The 20910-nt window shown below is 42.4% G+C and overlaps 2 protein-coding genes across 4 annotated transcripts in view; one reads left to right on the forward strand and one right to left on the reverse strand.

Annotated features, from left to right (window-relative positions):
* Positions 1–1394: 1394 nt before the first annotated feature.
* LOC129869048 (transcriptional activator protein Pur-alpha-like) lies at positions 1395–10535 on the reverse strand. Its single transcript, XM_055943508.1, has 2 exons — positions 10331–10535; positions 1395–4428 (listed from the first exon to the last, which is right to left on the reverse strand). Exon 2 carries the CDS (start codon positions 4349–4351, stop codon positions 3494–3496), a length of 858 nt encoding a protein of 285 aa, XP_055799483.1. The 5' UTR covers positions 4352–4428; positions 10331–10535; the 3' UTR covers positions 1395–3493.
* A 2418-nt stretch (positions 10536–12953) lies between these two features.
* The window catches only part of LOC129869049 (pro-neuregulin-2, membrane-bound isoform-like), a 113105-nt gene continuing 105148 nt past the window's right edge, over positions 12954–20910 (forward strand). For all 3 annotated transcript variants that reach the window (XM_055943511.1, XM_055943510.1, XM_055943512.1), the window contains exon 1: positions 12954–13562. In XM_055943511.1, coding sequence (XP_055799486.1) covers positions 13154–13562 — 409 coding nt within the window. In that variant the 5' untranslated portion in view covers positions 12954–13153. The remainder of the gene's footprint in view (positions 13563–20910) is intronic.

Consider the following 20910-nt stretch of genomic DNA (forward strand, 5'->3'; position numbering starts at 1 on the left):
GTCCATGGGTAGCCTGCGTCAAATGCGAACCTATGCACGTAGTGAAGATCTTGAACAAACAGTCTTTAACACTGGGGATTGTAAAAGAGTAATCATAACCTTGTGATGCCCTTTCTTTAGAAGTAGTGTTTTATAATACATAATCATTGCTAGTCCTGAAGCTTCTCACAACTCTAAAAATATGAAATCAGTCGAATATTTTAGTCTCTCCACTGGCAGTGCAGGTGGTGGTTGCTCTAGTAGTCCAGCAGTGACAAATATCTTCAAACATCTATAGATTTATGCACCCTTCGCACTTCAAATCGCATTTGGGAGGTCCGCACACACATTTGAGTTGTATGCAGATTGCAAATACTGTATGTCAAAGTCCTAACAGTCTAATCAGGTGGTTACAGTGTCCACAAGTCCATTGTGAGCTCATGACATGGAAACATAAGACCCAATGAGCTGCTACACAAGGTGGTAGAACGTTGAGCTGTGAGTGTGTGTGTGTCTAAGCCCTAGTTTGGCAAAACAAAAAAAAGACAGAATCCTTCTAGGATCAAACACAAAATGCATGTCAAAAAAAGCACTGCCGACCGTATAACCAATTTTTACATCGTAAGTAAATCAATCACAAACATGAAATAGGCCACATGATACAGTATTATCTGATGGAAGAGCTGCAGTGTTTCTGGAGGTTACCAATGTCCATAAACCAAATAGACAGCGAGTAGAAAAACCCTGCCCGGTTTGGCAATCCTACATTGCCATCTCTTACAGGAGAGAACCTCATGAGAAAAAGCACATACATATTGAAGATACATTTGTCAGATGTGGGTCAATTAGAATTTATTAAAACTGTATTCAAATTTGTAAAATGTACATAAATGATATTCGATGCATCACCACCGAATGAGTTAACCCATAATCCTCTTTGAAAAGGGAAGCAACGTAAGAGAGAGAAAAAAAGATCATTTCTAACAAATTATTGGTCAGACATTCCATCCAGTTAGGGAAGCAATGTGCTACAAACAACCACTGAAGACAGGAGTTAACCACACACCTTCATAAGTATCGTACTGGTACCAAAGCACCAATTTGAAAGCAAATCAGGAAACATTGCTGCATGCTACTTCCCCTTTTCACCCAAACTCAGCCCCTACAATCAGCCTACCCCATCACTTCACTCTTCCCAAGCCAGAGGGAGAGATGATAGAGGCCCACGAGACAGACAACACTATTCCTCATCCTTAGCATGTTAGTTAGTGTGAACGTTATGGCGTTGGTTGTGCCCCTCATCAGGCAGAGTTACACTTTGCTTTGATAGATAGATTTCTCCTCCCAGACCTTTAAGTGCAGATAAAGGCAAATAAAACCTTGAAGAGAAATAAACATGGAATTCAGCCACATGCTTTCAAATATTAATCATATATTTAATTGATATACATATATTGCCACCATTGGCACATAGGATATTGCACACAGTAATGAAATGTTGCACTGAAAATAAAAAATAAAATATCCTCTGTGAGCAACAAAAAAAAAAAACATTCAAAATTACAAATAATGTGGAATAACATTGAAAAGTTCAAACTAAAAACTAAAACAAAATAAGACATGCTTACTACTCCCCTGTAATTGAGGTCTTTAGCAACTTACAAATGACACATTACTGCCCAAGTCGTAGAACTACACACAGAAAATATCAAAAAGGGGGGGCTCCAACAAGCGTTCTGAATCCAGTCCACGGTGATGTTTCCAATCAGCCACTGCTCTCCGGTCCACCTCACCGGGCTTGGGCCTGTGAAGAGCAGGTTTCTCCGCATCGTCTTCTAGGTGACCACCCCCTTCCATGCTTACATGTAGGCCGATACCTGGACGGCTTGGGGACGGGAGAGGTTGGGGAAGGAAGGTCGCAGAAAGGGGGGGGGGGGGGGGGGGGGACCAGGTCGTGATCCAAAGCACCAGGCCAGCATGTAAGCATGCGGAGTGTGTAAGGCACCGGGTTGTTTATATGCCGAAGAGGACACACCCATTTGGGTATCATTAATACCAGTAGCTCCAACCAGGGGGGCTCAAGGACAGTTAGGCCTGCTGCTTCTCACTCCATTCTGCCAGGTGATCTTTTCACTGAATACTACGGTAAATTTGTCATGGTCTGATTATTGTCCGTCTCTTTGGAAACAACTGACACGGTTTATGAAACTCGATGCGATATCCAGAGTCATACTAGCATTCAAGCTAAAGAGTTGAGCATTGGCAGGGATGAAAACCAGCTTGGAGAGAGGTCCTTGAGCCACAATGTTGGAAAACCAACATTCGGCTTTGTACAGGTAAACATGCAGCAATAACACTCATTGGCACCTTGGCATCCTATTGGTTGACTGATATTTTCTGTTCCTTTTTGTGAGTCAAATTCCCCAAACTGAAAACTTCTGTTCCATAAGTGCTGACATTAACGTACATTTCAGATTCACAAAACCATGCTTTACTTTTTCTTCTTAGCACTCAATAGACCACGAAGCCAATTCGGTGGTGCTAGCAGGGTTGAGTGCTCTATATTACAAATGTGCTGTTCTCGAGCACTTGTCATGTCATTTGCTGCATGTTACCACTGCACTTATTCTAGGACGAGTACCTTTTTTTTTTCTTCTTTTTTTTTTAAACACATCGCATGACAACGAGACACAAAGGTAGTCTATAGTATACCAATCCGCATGACGACAATTTCAATTTCAAATTGAAGTTACAACAGTAATAATCCTTTTGACGGTATTCATGTCGAGTTCCATTGACCGGTTCAATGTGTTCCGAGCTTGATGCAATGCATTGCACAAAAGAGTGACCACTTTCCCCTTGCATGACATTGCCTCTGTACCTTTTTCAGACTGCATGACATCTAAACAAAATTCCTATGCAGGCCTAGCCCTCATACATGTATGATTTGTGTAAACACATCTCTACTCACAGGTAAAGGTAAATAGGGTGGCAAGTACACAATGACACCCCTTTAAAAGTTTAAAAGGGTTTTACATTTTGGTTAAAAATAAAAAATAAACTCAAATATCTGATTTGTGCTGAAGTCATTAGCTCACATGAAAAGGACTTTCTATAACTCGGCAATAATTCCATTTGAAAATTGCAAACACTTTTTTATAATAGCTTTAACGTGTACAAAAGTTATTGGTTAATAAGGGAAATAAACACGCAGTTCTTTATCATCTGTCATCAAGTAGGAAACACGGTTCATATATAATGTTATTACTTTGTTTAGCAGCCGCTTACTGTATTAATGGTGGGTAAGTGGGTAACATCCAGCGATGGGTGACAACATGTCATAACTGTCAGTTTGTGTAGGTTTCTTTTTTGTGGGTGGTGCTCCCTTGGAGTTAAACAATTACAGTTAAATCTTTAGATCTCTTTCTTTTTACAGTAAAGTTTATTATAATTTCTCTTTTTGTTATTTTGATTACTTTTTTTTTTTTTTTTTTTTGCATGTTTTTGCGCTATATCAATCCTCGTCCGCATCATCAGCATGCATCTCCTCTTGCTGCTGCATCTCACATGCCCTTTTCTCCCGCTGTTTCTCCTGGATCTTCTTCATCTCCTCCGCGTATTTACAGAACGTATTCCCAAATTTGGACCACACTTTGTAGGGCACGGTGATAGAGTTGCGGTATGTTGGCTTCACCTCGCTTACCCTCATGAACACTCCGTACTTATTGGAGCCCACGTCGAAGAAAAAGCGTTTGTTGTCCACTGTCAAGGAGGTCCCTTCGGGCAACTCCGCAGGTTCGTCATCTACTCCGTAGTCGTCAATGAGTTTAGCCAAAGCGTCACGAAACTCAATAAGTCCCTGGGCAGGAAGAGCAATCGTTTGGCCTTGCGTGGATCCCAAACCGGGCCCCCGGTTCACGGTCTGTCGAATCCTCAGAAACCGGCCTCTCTGGTTCTCTTTCAGATCCATGTAGTACTTCCGATTCTCCCGAACCAAGAATTCGCTTTTAAGTGCTCGCCTCGGCTCATCCTGTGCGATGTCCGGATTGCTCGGACCTAATTGGGCATAATGTTCGATGAAGTCCCCTAAGTAGTCACGGAACTCTACTGCCACTGACATGGAGAGAGTGAGGCGGCTCTTGTTTCCCCCGGCCCCGACTTCGGCTATCTTCAAGAAGCGGCCTTTTGCGTTCTGCTTCACGTCCAGGTAGAAACGTTTGTTTTGAATGTCAACCCGTTTCGACGCCAGCTCTTGCGTCTCGTGCTGCAGCCCGGAAGCCGAGCCCGCCCCTCCTGTCACTGGGTGCATGGAACCGACGCCCGGGCCCGTGGCTGCTCCTCCCTGCTCACTTCCACTGTCTCTGTCCGCCATGATGCTGCCTGCCTGCCTTCTCCCTCTGTCTACTGCAACCCCACAGTCAGCCAGCCACGCCACCACTCTCGCGAGATCTACACAGAGGGAAATACAAGAAGAATATCTATCGAGACGGCCTCAAAGTGGAAATTCTATATTATCCTTTAGGCCTAAATACAATCGTGACGCATTAATACAGGAATAGCCTATTTTCATCACCGTTTAAATACTCAGGCTATTCTTTGTGATGCAAGCTTCCTACTTCAAAACTGAAATCGAAGTTATTATTTTGACTATCAAATTGGATGAAGTGCAATCCAGAAGAGCAGTAAAACTTCGTATTTTACTTGAATCGTCTGCGTAAAACATTAACGCGTTAAACCGTATGCGTAAAAAATGGCTTACCTTTGCTAATGGAAAACACGTAGCCCTATTATTCCTCAAGAACGGGTTATTACTAGGTTACGGCACTGTTATGTTTGTGAATGTGTTGTGTGTATGCCTAGCTCTGTTTTTATGATGCAATGGGAAATGGGAAAAGATGGGGTCAAAGCAGTGTGAAAAAGGGGTGAAATAAAAACGAAGAACTCTGTTTCACACAAGCCATACATAGAATGCTAACAGTTTATGGTGGCTTTAATCCAGTCCAGAGGCTCACGTTCAAGGCAACATTTTACATTGGGCTACAAGCGTTAGGGTTGCCCGTGCGGCGTGCAAATACCCTGCACCGTCTATTATACTTATCTATTGGGTTTCACACCAATTATATTTCACGCCTTGTTAGTCTATCCAATGTAGGCCTACTAATTGACCTTCACTGTTACCATCTGAAAGCCTTGATTCGGAAACCTGTGCCGCTTCTCTATTACAAGTATTGTGAGAGAAACCCCCATTTGGAAACAAAATACAAGAACGTTGTCTGCACAGGCCACAGGTCGCTAATGGCCTAAAAAAAAGACCACAAATCCTACGGCTGCTAGGTTTAATAAAACGGTCTGTTGATTTAAGTGTCTCGGTTTGGCTTATTTATTTTCGTTTGTATGTACAGTTGTCCTAAACAACCTTTCCTGTTTCGACCTTGGGATGATATGATTCAATTTAAGCCTAGACAGACACGCAGTCATGGTGCGTCTTTCTGTCATACTCCTGTCTATGTAGTCTTCTTAGAGAACCGTTACCATTCGTTTTGTTAGGCCTACCAAATAGAGAGTAGGTCTACCAAATAGAGTATTTGTTAGGCCTACTAGAATATGGGCTACATGTCATGATTGTGCACTTTTGTGATACATAATCGATTCTCAGGTCTATAGGCCTAGGTCTACATTTATCTGATGATTATTTTGTAAATTAAAGCCAATTCTCTTGGTTGAATACGAAAATAGTAGGCCTAGTGATCTCACGAGCTCCAAACTGCACAAATCACTTCATTCATTTTGTTTATATTTTAATTCAACTTAACATGTCAAATTTACATATTTAAATATGATAATTGACATTACAACATTATTATTATTTTATTTTTTAAATGGAAGTGGTTAAACTGGTAGCCAAAAACTAGATGTGTAGGCCTATAGCCTATTAATTAGCTTATTATTATCCTAGTCGTAAAATTAAATCCATCCGTCCAAATGAACAGCCTTCAGAATTGTGTTTTTCGGATGTTATCTAAATAACGCATCTATTTACAGGCTAATTGTCTTCTAACTTTTGGGAATTAAAAAAGGTGCAATTATATCTAGTCCATTCGTTAGCCTATGTAAAATAGCATGTTTTATTGAACAAAAGTAACAATATGTCGTGTGTAATCGAATACAAATGTTTAATCCCACATAATTATGTTTGCTGAATAATGTTATTCTCTATTGTCTTTAAACTTTAACAAATGTACATTCCTTTTTAAATGGCTGCATCATTGGTGAAAAATAGCTATTACCATTGTCAGCGTGTAAGGGAAGTGTTAAACTGTGTATTTGTCCCCCCCAAAAATGCTAAAGTATTAGCGATTAACGTTGCGGTCAAATAAATGTGTATTGGAATAGAAGAACACGCATACAAATAAGTGTAACTATTATGGGACAAAAACAATTGGAAGGAATTAAATTGATCTAATAGGTCGATGATGAGATGCTAATTTGATTGTTAAGTTCCTTCTTATTCAGATGTAATTTAATACGTTAATCTATGACACACATCTTCGTTTGATATGCAGGATGTTGATGTTCACCCGAGGAAGGAGGAAATTGCAAATACGGTGTCTCGTGCGCTGGCTTTATTCACTCTTTCAGGCCTATGGAACTACCGAAAATCTATCAAGAAATAAACAGATTCAATACTTCCATTTTCTATTCTAGCCCACATGCAGGCCATCGAATGATATACATTGATCGTTCTGGAAAGGATCATTTTGGCAATATATACCTGAATGCCGGTGGGAACTATAGGCCTGTAGCCTACTCTGACACAATTCCTTTGAAAACTGAAACCTGGGTGTCTGAGCACTGTAGGCCTATTGTCAACGAGACAAATATTTTCATTTGAAAAGTGACGTTGACACGAGCGGTAGATGCACCTTAATGTAGCCTATTTGTAATTGTTTAGTTAACAAAAATGATTGCAGTGGCTTAGCTGGTCTTGTGTCATCACAGTGAAAATAGTATTATTCCTGAATAGACGTTGCTTTAAAGTGTTTTTCATTTGGCTTCATGCAGCCCAAATACATTGGTTATTTTTTTCCACATTGCTGGACAGATTTTGTGTGCCTATTCATTTATTTGTGAAAGTGGAAAATAGCCCTATTAAATGAACATTGTCACAGTTGCTCGAGGAAAGTAATAGTATATTATGGGACATTTGTTGAAAAAAATGGATAGGCCTATCTGAGACACCAAGTTTAAAAACGTTATCATAGCCTACAAATTGTTTACAAATGTGTCAACAAGACTCAAAGGTTTACGTGAAAGGTGATATTGTATACGTTCAATGCTTTAAGAAGTGGACCGAAGGGAAACTTATATCGAAAAGGAAACGGTCATGATGTTGCTGAAAAACACTGTGTATTGCTTCAGTCTCATTTGCAACTTAATAGCACCCAGAAAACGTTCGTCCTACCTATAGGCAAGTTATTTAACAACAATATAATTCCATGGATATATGATCGTGTCTAGCTTCTCTCTCCCTCCTCCATCAGTGCAGAGGCCTGTGAGAATTTGGTCACAGCATTTTTGTATTTATTGTATGTGATTCCTATCCTTCGACTATCCCACTGCCTCGTTTGGGATGCACACATCAGACTATATTGTGCTCAGGTAAGATGAAAATGTGTAGCTGATTTTGTACTGAGCCAACAAGAGTTTAAGAACATTCAGGTGTTATTTATTTTCCCCTAAGTTTGTATTTTGTGCATCCTCCTTTGGCATGGCAGCTTTTTCTCTCTCTCTCTCTCTCGCTCTCTCTCTCTCACACACACACACACACACACTTCTTTAAATATTAGGTTGGTGTTCTGCTTCCACTTGTCATAAGAATGTTCTCATGGGCAAAATAATTTTTCTTAACTTGTCTTCTTCATGAGTCCAAAGATTTTGAACTGTGATGGACAAGAACATTGGTTCAATGGTCCCTTGATATGTTATTATTTGGATTCACGCGTTTGACCATCCCCACAACAGGAGGACTTATCTTCATGAGCACAATGGTGAAAGAAGCAGAAAAACACAGAGAGCAGATCCACCTCTGAAAATCGAGGAATGTTCTGCATTTCCTCACTCAGTAGCAAATATTATACTAATTTAGTCTGAAGGCGATATACATGCATGTTTCATGAAGTAAAGCATCTCTAAAATGCAGTTTGAAAAGTTTGTCCCACCTTCCCTGGAGTCACATTTGCATTTTCATATGCTGGTATATGTACGTTTAATTTTGTGTGTTCGTTTTGGATCATTTGTCGATATTATAGAAGGAAATGATCAGTTCATACACATTCTTTGATCTTTTGGCTCATTTGGCCCAGGATGCTTATTCCAAAACACACGATCAAAAGCAAAGTTTGAATACTCTAGAACAAGGGGTAACCTATGCTACACTCTTAGAAGAAAGGGTTCCAAAACGGTTATTCAGACGTCCCCATATGAGAACCCTTTTTGGTTCCATGTAGAACCATTTTGGGTTCCATGTAGAGCCCTCTGTGGAAAGGGTCCTACCTGGAACCAAAAGGGTTCTACTTGGAACCAAAAAGGGTTCTTCAAAGGGTAAATCCATTTGAATTGAAGCACTTTTTGGTACCATCCCTTTTGATTTAAACACAACTTTCCATACATGTTTGCCCATCGAAGAAGTGGTTTGAATGTGACTTTGTAGACCTTAATGTCATGACGTTCAGGAGATAAAGGTGCTCAAAGTTGACCCATTTTGCATATCTCATGCACCATACCATGAGACATCCATGTCTTCATCACTGGAAAAGATAAACAGTTGAGTTTTAATATCATTTAAAAGCTTACAAACAGTGCTGTCAAAATATGTAATAATTTCTAGATTTATTTTTTATTCGTACATTTGGAACCTTTTTAACGTAAATTATCTAAAAACGCGTAAACGCAGATGTTTTTCATATTCACATTCGTTTTAGCTTAGATCCTACTTTACATCCTCGGAGGTTTTTGTGTTGTTCCCGCCATCTGTTGGGACTCGACATGCTCTTGAATACCTTTCAAATCATAGAAATAGGTCCATTCTATGAATTGTCTCTCTTCAGACCACTGCAATTTAGCTTGTAGGTTACACTATCGAAATGTCAATTGTGTTGAAATGTTTACATCTAATTACTACCATAAATATTGGCCGCTGATCCACCCACGTTGAATGTCAACATAGAATAGACATGACCATTTATTATCTATATTTCTATGATTTGAATAGGTTTCCCATGGAGGACTGTCGGTATAATTTAAAACAGATATTCACATTCAAGTCAACATTCTCTGATGTGTGGACCGTCAACCATCTTCGTGGTACCATTTGTAAGTTGACAGTTCAATGTTATTCCCATTTTAATACATTTATCAGCCAAAACATGACACCCACCCTTAAACTGTGTCGGGCACAACACAAAAACCTCTGAATTGTGTAAAATAGGCTCTAAGCTACAACATAGGCGAATATTTACGAGTTCTTAGATGGGTCAAACTGACGTGAAAGGTAAAATAAAATGTCACATTTTCTATTCAACTTTTTTCCTCGAAATTATAAAAAAAAAGTTTGACAACCCTGTTTGTAAGCTTTTAAATTATATACATCTCAACTCTTTATTTTTTTCCAGTGATGAAGACATGGATGCCTCTTCCCACTGGGCACACTCAAGTTGGGGATCAACGTTGTTTACACGTTATTTCAATTAAATGACGTTGAATTGACGTCTGTGCCCAGTGGGATGGGATGGTATGGTGGGGTATGCAAAACATGTCAACTTTGAGCACCTTTGTCTCTTGAATGTTTTGGCATTCAGGTAACTTTCTGAGCCCTTCTACAATGTATGGAAGGGTTTTTTCAAATCAAAAGGGGTGCTATCAAAAAGTGATTGAATTCAAAAGAATTCACCACAAGGGGTTCTCCTTTGGGTACAGCCGAAGAACCATTTTAGATGCTAGATATCACCTTTTTTTCTAAGAATGTATGACTCAAACCCGAGGGCGCTATATAAGTTGACAGTCTCCATAGGCTTCTGCAGACATGTCTTATACGCTGCTGTCGATTCACTGCAGTGCCGGTTGTCAACATGGCTTGATTGGCAACACTTTCGATATTATCGGAAACCTCGTCCATCATGTTAAGGTTAAGGCTGCCAAATGTCCACTGCTGAGGGAAATCGCTTGCAAACCGGGGGGCACCGATCAAGTGAGAGGATTGCAGTAATGAACCCAATGACATGTAAATAAACCCGTCGTCCTCTTCCCATCGTCACAGACCTATTAACGTGCAACAAGGACAGGCATATCTTACCCCGCTTAGTCTGCAGGCAGAGCGCCTGAACAGCTTCGGCGTAGTCTCGTAGCAGACAGACACGACAAATTAAAAGGTGAATAACTCCTTGTAGTCCTACTGTCAACGCTATACAGTGGTGCTACCTCACGGGATTCGCCGCTTCACAAGATGGAAAGAAACAGCGAGTCGTGGCATGGAGAGGGATGTACGTAGCCTACAAGTTTAACGCCGCACGCTTGTCCTATGATGTCAGCACGCTCAGTTACTGGGTGAACTGTAAGAGGCGTGCGCCTCGCACTGTTTATCTTTAGATATTGCAGTTTAAGATTTCTCAAACCCGCTAATACCTTCTCGATACATGTCTGAAGAGAACCACAAGCTGGCGTTGCTTCTTATACCAAATCGATCCCTCCACTTCAGAAGGCATTTAGTCCTTAGGTCAATTTAATCGGAAACAATATACATCGTAATTCATTGAACAAACCTTTTAAATTAATTGAACACATGTTTATTAATTGAAAACTTTGTAGGCCTAGATGTGTAATTTGCTCTTCTGGGGTAAAATAAAGGATGGCATCGTTTCCCTGCGCATATCTGAATCACGTGGGCCTAATAATGTAACTTGGGTGAGGTTGTAGGTTCTCTTTAGTTGATCGTAAGATAAAACCTACCTGTTTATCCTGAAAGTCAGAGACATTACATTCCTTATATTATTTTGTGTGGGGGGCAAGTATCACATTTTCCTAGAAGTTAATTAGCCTACACGGGCGGTTTAATGTAAGACTATTCTGGGTGGTGGTTACATTTAAATTGCAAGGGAAATGTATTTTTAATTAGTATATTAAATATATAAGACAACAACTGAAGAGACCACTTCAAAGAGCCTCATGAAAGTGCAGGTAAATTGCATCTCCATTTGGACGGGATGCGGTTTCAGCACCGTGGACAGCGCCATCCTGCTCGCCTATCTCGTGCATTCCATGTGAAGCCCAAAAGCTCATGGGCCATTTCCCATGCTCATCTAGCCTTTCGTTCGTTGGCCTATTTGTTGTAGAACCTGTGTCAAACTTTGTCAACGGTGTGCATGAGAGTTTCTGAAGGAGGGATAAGAAAGACAGACTTGCCCACTGGGATCAGACATAATTTCAACGTCTATTCCACGTTGGTTCAACGTCATTTCATTGAAATGACATGGAAACAACGTTGATTCAACCAGTGTGTGCCCAGTGGGGAGGCTGGGAGAAGTTTTCCTTCGATGTTTTTAGTCAACCTCCTGCATGTTTTAGGCTGTGTTGCAAATATCTGTCTGTCAGTTTTTGTCTCTGTCTGTATTGAGTATGACGCTAAAACAAGGGTCACATTCGAGGCGAGCATTTCAGAATATGACCTCACGTTCCTCACCTGCTCTGGGGAATGTTTGTTGGTCAACAGATGTCGCCCTTCGTGAAAGCATTCAGCTTCGTGTCCAGTGGTTTTCTCCGCATTCAAATTAAGCCCAACACAATATTGACCTATAACTTAGTTGACATATTCACTTCAAACAAGTCGAACATTATTTCTCATCTGAATGTGTAGGCTATATATAATCAATTCCCATTGAGTATTTTCTCTCCATGCCATTACGCATGTCTCATTGACAGCCCACACAACAATATTTGAATATGCACCAAGTGTCTGTCCATGCATGAAAGACAGCTGTGTGTTCTCCTGTCTTTAAAGCCCATTCGCAGCTGTTTTTAGTTGTATGGATTTGATGCAGCGCCTCAGCATCTGTTTTTTTTTCAGAGGCAGAACGACGAATGTGGCCCGAAGGCAGGGCATGACTTCATAATGGAATGAGACGCAAAACTCATTCGAAACAGTCTGTTGAAGAATCTGAGGCTTTGAATCGCGCGTTCACAGCGTTAGTCATCGCAGACGAAACCCCTTTCTATCTGCTGAACGGACTGCAGTTGCTTTTTCAAGCGATCTTTTATATATTTTTTTCCTGAGGAATAGGCCTATGCCGACTGTAATACGCAATTTGAAAACGGGACGCGTGAGGCATTTTTCTGTTTTATTTCATTATTAAATTTGAACGTGAAACCAGTTTGGTGATGGGGAAGAGCATGAAGTGATTGTCATTTGTTGGCGTTTGGGGGAGTGTGGTGACCGAGCTTTGGTGTCGGGTTAGGCTATATCATAGCGCTCCAATCTTAAATATCCTTTTTGTGGTGGAGCCCTTCGCAATCGGCATATTTCTCTCCGTCTCTGGTAAGTGGGGGAGGCGGAGAGAGACGGGCTGTGGGAAACGGCGGTTTATTAACCGTGGAACAAAACACTGTTTCGTTAGGGGCATGAATCGTATGCATTTTTTTGCAAGTGGACTATAAAACGAATTGTTCACTGCAGCATTTGGCGTATTTTCTCTGCGGCGAATGATAAAGAAAACCATCAGTGCTGAGCACGGCGCCCACCCGACCACTGCAATTTTGGGCAAAGATAGACTGGCGTCGTCTTGCGGATAGGCTACTATGGCAGCATATGAGAATCTTCTGATGGGGAGAATCCATGAATCCCTTGCATTTTAGAATGTATTTTTAGCCGAATGCAGTGATGGGATTTTAAACCCAGCCTCATTACGCGGTTTCCGGTTCCTAGCTGGTATTTCCACATTGCAAAATTATTGGAAAAAGCAGCGGATCCCGATGGCATGGACACTTACGCAAGGTCTGCCGCGCCGCCGTGCTACTGGAGCCTATTTGCTGTCTCTTCCTTCAACCCAGCTCCACCGCCATCGCCCCGCAGCCCAGAGAGCCCTGCCGCAACGCGATCAGCCACCACCGAGCCAAAGCAGGCGGCATGAGGCTTGATTCAGTACATTTATCCATGCTGGTCATCGGGGTCTCCTTCGCCTGCTACTCCCCGAGTTTGAATTCCCTGCAGGACCAGGCTTACAAATCCGCTGTGGTGATCGAGGGCAAGGTGCAGTCCGCGCCTCTGAACGTCTCAGCGGAGCCGTACGGTGTGAGTGTCAAAGTGCTGGACGTGTGGCCGCGGAACAGCGGGGGTCTGGGACGGGAGCAGCTCGTCACCGTGGGGGAATTCGGATCGGAGGCTCCGTGCACCACAGTGATAAAGAATCACAAGTACATTTTTTTCATGGACCCAACCGAGGATCCCTTGGTTTTCAAGGCATCGTATGCTCCCCTAGATACTAGTGGGAAGAATCTAAAAAAAGATGTTGGGAAGATATTGTGTGAAAACTGCGGTAAGTTTATTCTTTCATCTTGCCAGTGAAGTCGAACCTGGCAAAGCATATCAAATGATTATGACTGTACTTCCTTCAGCTGTAACTGGCCATACGTTCTTCCCCTGTCAATATGTCTAGCTACATGTGGAATAGTGATTTCATGTTTGAGAGTGAGTAACAGATGGTAAAGGGTGCTCATGGGGCATCTCTGCTGCAATATTCGAATATAGAAACATTTAGGCTAGAGGTATGAATAGGCTTCATGATGCCATTGACACACACACGCACACACACACACACACACTTTACATCTTTGATTTCAGAAACGCAAGGCGTGGATCATTTGGTTGATTAAAACAATGAATTACCCGCGGTGCAGCTGGCGTTGCATCAATGCGAGTTTCGATGCAGTAGGCCTAGGCGCACACACATAAACACGCATATACACATGCACGCACACACGTGTATATTGATTCTCGTGGCAATCTGTCCTTCATGCCCCCCCAAAAATTATAATATGATTTGCAAAATGCATACGTACAGTCACGTTTCTTAAAGTGGCAGTAGTAGCCTACATGTCAATTCAATATGTTTCATATTTCCATGAACATCTATGGTGAGGCACCCTGGGTGCTTTCCGCTTCTGTTCTGGGCCTTCAGAACAACCGTGCCGGCAGTGGATCCCTTTCAACCCAAGTTAGGATGCATCGAACCTGTAGCCTACTTCGCCATCAACGTCACACTATGCTGCTCTCTGCGTATTAAGGAAGCAAACTGCTATGGTCAGGGGGTGAAATTGATTTTCGCACAAGCAGGGGCTGTCATTTTTATGGGCCCTGGTCCTCACCTTCTATGTTCACATCCCGGAAGTAAAGCAGCGGTAGTAGGATACTAGGCTCAGCCATCGAGAGAAATAGGTCAATTGGATGTACAATGTTCGATCTTTCTTACCACGTTTTGAGCAGCGTACGCAACGTTGCATATGCTCTATGTGTAAGACGGCAACGTGCAGCCAGAATCAAATTAAGATCAGACTCTCCCCGACTTCATTGACCTCGAGGAAATGGCTGAATTTCCCCTCATGGAAGTGATCTCATTCCTATGTGTGGTCAGTCTGTCTGGTGCTCTTCTGAGTTATGCTCTCGTCGAATGTTTCAGCTACAATAACGAATTGTGACACTGACTGGCAAAATAGCAACTTAAACCCCTGTCCATGGTGCTGATTCTTTGGCGCCAGCAACTGACCAGAGTTGCTGTCTCTTGCTGATTCTTTGGCGCCAGCAGAGTTGCCGAAGGCCTAAATGGGATGAGCCTGACAACCTTTCACGTGATCACTCAAATCACGAAGGATCTTCATATCACAGGAGGTTGGTGGCACCTGAAATGGGGAGGACAGGCTCATGGTAATGGCTGGAGCGGAATCAGTGGAATGGTATAAAATACATCAAACACATGGTTTTCATGAGTTTGATGCCATTCCATTTGCGCCTTTCCAGTCATTGATAGGAGCTGTCCTCCCCTCAGCAGCCCCCACTGCTTCATAATACCACCGGGAATGGAGCTACACCTGACAATTTAATGGTCCGTAGTTTTATACTCTTACTCAGGTGACTTGCAGCGTGGTTTCAGTTCTAAATGCAATTCACTAGCTTACAGCTCCTGGACATTAGCAACATGCACATTTAAACTCCAGCTTAAGCTTAAGACTGGAGAAAATGGGAATCGTGCGAAGATTTCTGAATATAGAGCTTGATGTTGATGTAGATGATGTATTGCCATGCCATTAATACTATAGCGGGGGGTGGGCACTGCGTTGTTGAGCAGGACATTTTAAGTTGAATGTCTTGAGTTAAAGTTGTGACACGCCAGGTTCAGCATTTAGCAGCATCTCTCTGTTCCAGCTCGAATGAGGCACACCTTGTTCCTCACTTGATTGGTTGATGGGTGGATTGTGCTACTAACAAGGAGGGACTGCAGTTTCTACCAAAGTGACTGAGGGTTGCTATTTCGGAACATTTCTCACATACATTTCCTCTTGAGTTGGCAGTTTGGTTTTAAATACGACGAGAGAGTTTATACAGGACCAAACTGTAGCTCAGAAGGTATTAATAAGACTATTGTGCTCTTATTTGATGTGATTTGTCTTAGAACTGTTCTGAGGTCTGTTAGGAGGCTCCAGAGTGGCTGTTGTAGCAGGGGTTGACTTTGTTCCTCTCTGGGTTGACAGGCAGTCAGACAGAAGTATAGCACGGGCACACTGACTGACTGGTATTTAAAATGTGTCACGTCTGCCTTTTTAGCTCACATTTTGGGATAAGAATAGTGTTTTTTGACAGTCCCTTATGGCTCAGCCTAGATTGTAAGACTGTAGTTGCAGTTAGTGTGGCGGGGGGCTCTAGCTTTTTGTCTACTCATAGACCCCATGGAGGAGACCTACATATTAGCACCCTCTAGCCTATGTATTTGTCTGTGTATGAGTCGTGTGTGTGTGTGTGTGTGTGTGTGTGTGTATGTGTGTCTCTACTTGGGATTTTGCTCTGTGCTTATCCTTGGTTGTAACTCTGTGTGTGAGTGTTTGCTGTCTTTCTGCATAGCATGCATTTCATATCCAGACAAACATTGCATAAATAAGTACCAGCACATATGATAGGAAGAAGAACACAACTGCAAAATAGTGTTGGTATGGCACTGGAGGCAAGTATCTACTCCCACTGCTGACAGGTCACAGCTGCAGTGAGGTGGGAGGCATGGATTTGCCCATGGCTCTGTACAGCAGTGAACTGATAGAGCACTTTGGCACAGAGCACAGCTATATGGCACAACACACAAATAACATCAGGAACAGATATGATCTGATATTCAAACAGGTAGGCTTTATGGATTGGTATGACTGCAATGGGAATCTGAGGTTAGAGGTAGATTTTTAGTGTTGTCAGGATATACAGTACCAGTCAAAAGTTTGGACACACCTACTCATTCAAGGGTTTTTCTTTATTTGGACTATTTTCTACATTGTAGAATAATAGTGAAGACATCACAACTATTAAATTACACATATGGAATCACGTAGTCACCAAAAATGTGTTAAATAAATCCAAATGTATTTTATATTTGAGATTCTTCAAAGTAGCCACCCTTTTCCTTGATGACGGCTTTACACGCTCTTGGCATTCTCTCAACCAGCTTCACCTGGAATGCTTTTCCAACAGTCTTGAAGGAGTTCCCACATATGCTGAGCACTTGTTGGATGCTTTTCCTGTGGTTCAACTCATCCCAATCATCTCAATTGGGTTGAGGTCGGGTGATTGTGGAGGCCAGGTCATCTGATGCTGCACTCCATCACTCTCCTTCCTGGTCAAATAGCCCTTACACAGCCTGGATGTGTGTTGGGTCATTGTCCTGTTGAGAAACAAATGATAGTCCCACTAAGCGCAAACCAGATGGGATGCCATATCTCTGCAGAATGCTGGGGTAGCCATGCTGGTTAAGTGTTCCTTGAATTCTAAATAAATCACAGAGAGTGTCACCAGCAAAGCACCCCCACACCATCACACTTCCTCCGCCATGCTTCACGTTGGAAACCACACATGCGGAGATCATCCGTTCGCCTACTCTGCATCTCGCAAAGACACGGCGGTTGGAACCAAAAATCAAATATTTGGACTCATCAGACCAAAGGACAAATTTCCATCAGTCTAATGTCCATTGCTCGTTTTTCTTGGCCCAAGCAAGTCTCTTTTTCTTATTGGTGTCCTTTAGTAGTGGTTTCTTTGCAGCAATTCACCCATAAAGGCCTGATTCACGCAGTCTCCTCTGAACAGTTGATGTTGAGATGTGTCTGTTACTTGAACTCTGTGAAGCATTTATTTGGGCTGCAATCTGAGGTGCAGTTAACTCTAATGAACTTATCCTCTGCAGCAGAGCTAACTCTGGGTCTTTCTTTCCTGTGGCGATCCTCATGAGAACCAGTTTCATCATAGCACTTGGTTTTTACAACTGCACTTGAAGATACTTTCAAAGTTCTTGACATTTTCCGGATTGACTGACCTTCATGTCTTAAAGTAATGATGGACTGTCATTTCTCTTTGCTTATTTGAGATGTTCTTGCCATAATATGGACTTGGTCTTTCGCCAAATAGGGATATCTTCTGTATACCACCCCTACCTTGTCACAACACAACTGATTGGCTAAAATGCATTAAGAAGGAAAGAAATTCCACATATTAACTTTTAACAAGGCACAGCCGTTAATTAATAAGCATTCCAGGGGACTACCTCATGAAGCTGGTTGAGAGAATGCCAAGAGTGTGCAAAGCTGTCATCAAGGCAAATGGTGGCTACTTTGAAGAATCTCAAATATAAAATCTTTTTTGATTTGTTTAACACTTTTTTGGTTGCTACATGATTCCATATGTGTTATTTCATAGTTATTTCACCGTTTCTACAATGTAGAAAATAGTCCAAATAAAGAAAAGCCCTTGAATGAGTAGGCGTGTCTAAACTTTTTACTGGAACTGTAGTGTGAAGACCACTAAGGTTAATAGAATATAAATAGATTTTGATAGGTTGGGATGAGGCCCTCTCTTGGTAGAGACTGGTACCTGGCTGCCGTTTGGGAGGCCTGCAGACAGCAGCTTCATCAGGTGCATCTCTTTGTCCAACTTCCTTACTGCTGGATAGATGGGATGTTGTTCCATCACTTCAGATCATACACAGAGTGCCTGTGCTCACATCTGGGCTGTTTTTGTATAATACCACAAGCAATACAGGAGGATCTTATAAATCACTTACCTGTAGTGGACATTCAAATCAAATCAAATATATTAATTTAAAGCCCTTTTTACATCAGCAGATGTCACAAAGTGCTGTTGAGTTGCTCTTATACTTGTATAGTAACAATATATACTAGTAACAGCAATGTATTAACTTGTTGTGACATGTTATTATTAGATAGCATTTACGTATTTGCGTTATTTGCAGATTATTTGCATAGTAATGGATTTTAGACTTTTTGAAGTTTGTAGTTGTAAGGTAACAGGGGTTTGCGAATGTCAGAAAGGCCGCTGTGTGATGGACTGGGGGCTGACTTAGCAGTGGGATCCTCAGAAAGGAGTTGTTATTGATTCAGGTCACACATGATGATCAATGTTTGTGTAGGGTGTTGTGTGTGTTCCCTGGGTGATGTATTTATACACTGAGCCTCGCTGCCTCTTTCCTCTACTCTCCAGGGCTCTGTCACCAGCCAGATGTACGACTGCTAGACCACAAGCTACGGGAAAAGAGGGCAGGGCTATTTTCAATGGTCTCTCTCTCCTCTTCCTGGATCGCTCATGCAATTACACTTACTCACATTGACTGATAGACGTGGAGCCACACAATCTATTACTAGTAATGGAATGAGTCAAAAGGAAACCATAGTGAATGAGTACCAACCAGACCATCAAATGAGTGCTTTGACCTTTGATTAAAGGTCGAGAGTAATTAAAGGTTCAAAGGCATAGTAAGAGCTCCGACGAAACAGGGTTCACATGAAGACACAGGGGTTGTTTATGGATAGTGGTTGTTTTTAGATAATGCCACTGACGTGTTTTCTACCATTGGTGAAGGCTAAAGATGATATCTGTAATGATCCCTGGTTTCTAGTGGAATATACAGTGATTTCCCATCACCACAGCAGTCCTGTGAGTCCATGGTGAGACGGAGTGTGTGTCCAGGCCCAGTGGGATCAGAGAGCTTCTGGGGTTATGAGGGATAAGGAGTGATGCTAGGCCAAGCTTCCATAACACTTTGTCATTGACGAGTTGTGAATTCATTTCCACAATGCTTCAGACAGCCCACAAAGGCAATGCTGTGGCTGAGTGAATTCTGATATGAGATATTTAGATGAATCCATTAGCAGAGCTATGTCATTTCTAACTTGTGGCTTCCGCTGCCAGACCGCAACAAGTCGTTGTAGTAATTCCATATCAAGTTTAAAGTTTTCACCGTTCAACGAAGTGCTTACTTGCAGGTTTCTTCTCGACAACGCAGCAACAATAAGAAATAATAAAAGATTAGAATACGAACGCAAAGTAAATGACTCAGTAGAATAGAATAAACATTTTAGTATAAGTATAATACAGGAAGGCACATTTTATAGGCCAATATTTACACTTGTTTTGGGGAAGAGGGATGGGGGGGCAAGTGTTTAAATTGTGCAGTATTAATCATAATAACAAGTCTGGTAGCAACAGTTGTGATGTGTGTGTGTGTGGATGTGTGTATTTCTGTGTGGGTGCGTGTGTGCGTGAGTGTATGTGCGCTAAGGTGCGGAAAATCAGAGCAGGTGGTCAGTCCAGTTCAAGTGTTCAGCAGTCTGATGACTTGTAGATAGAAACTGCCTCTGAGCCTGTTGGTATCAGACCTCACGCTCCGATACCCTCTGCCCGACAATAAGGGAGAGAACAACTCGTGTCTGGGGTGTGTGGGATCCTTGATGACGCTGCAGGCCTTCCTCATGCACCGTTTCAAGTAGATATCCTGGATGGGTGAGAGCATGGTCCCAGTAATGTACAGGCCTGTCTTCACCACCCGCTGGAGGGCCTTATGGTCATGGGTGTACCAGGCCGTGATGCAACCGGTCAGGACGCTCTTGATGGTGCAGCGGTAGTATTCGGAGAGGACCCATGGCAGCATGACGAATTTCTTCCACGGCCTTAGGAAGTAGAGACATTGTTGCTCCCTCTTGACAAGAGCGTGGTGTTGTTAGTCCATGTCAAGTCCTCGCTGGTGTGGACGACGAGGAACTTAAAACTGCTGACTCTCTCCACTGCAGTCCGGTTGATGTGGATCGGGCATGTTCCCCCTTCTGCTTCCTGAAGTCAACAATCAGCTCCTTTGTTTTGCTGCCGTTGTTGTCATGACATCACAATGCCAGTTCACTTACCTCCTCCCTATAGGCTGACTCGTCGTTGTTGGTTATCAGGCATACAACTGTGGTGTCGTCAGCAAACCTGATGATGGAGTCGGTGTTGTGGAAAGCCACCCAGTCGTGGGTGAACAGGGAGTACAGCAGAGGACAGAGGACACACACATGGGGGAGTGTTTTTGCCAATCCTCCCAGCCTGTGGTCTGCCCATCAGGAAGTACAGGATCCAACTGCAGAGGGTGGTGTCCAGACTCAGGGCTCTGAGCTTGGTGTCGAGCTTGGAGGGAACAATTGTGTTGAATGCTGAACTGTAGTCAATGAACCAAATTCTCACATAGGAGCTCCTCTTGTCCAGATGTGTTATGGCTGTGTGAATAGCGATGGAAATGGCGTCTTCCGTGGATCTGTTGGAGTGGTAGGCAAATTGGAGTGAGTCCAGTGTGTCTGGCTCGCTGGCCT

The sequence above is a fragment of the Salvelinus fontinalis genome, chromosome 13 (assembly GCF_029448725.1).
Source record: "Salvelinus fontinalis isolate EN_2023a chromosome 13, ASM2944872v1, whole genome shotgun sequence".
NCBI classification, from domain to species: domain Eukaryota; kingdom Metazoa; phylum Chordata; class Actinopteri; order Salmoniformes; family Salmonidae; genus Salvelinus; species Salvelinus fontinalis.

Bases quoted from the DNA above. Each gene is read 5' to 3' on its own strand.
- LOC129869048 (XM_055943508.1), bottom strand. From the start codon at position 4,351: ATGGCGGACAGAGACAGTGGAAGTGAGCAGGGAGGAGCAGCCACGGGC.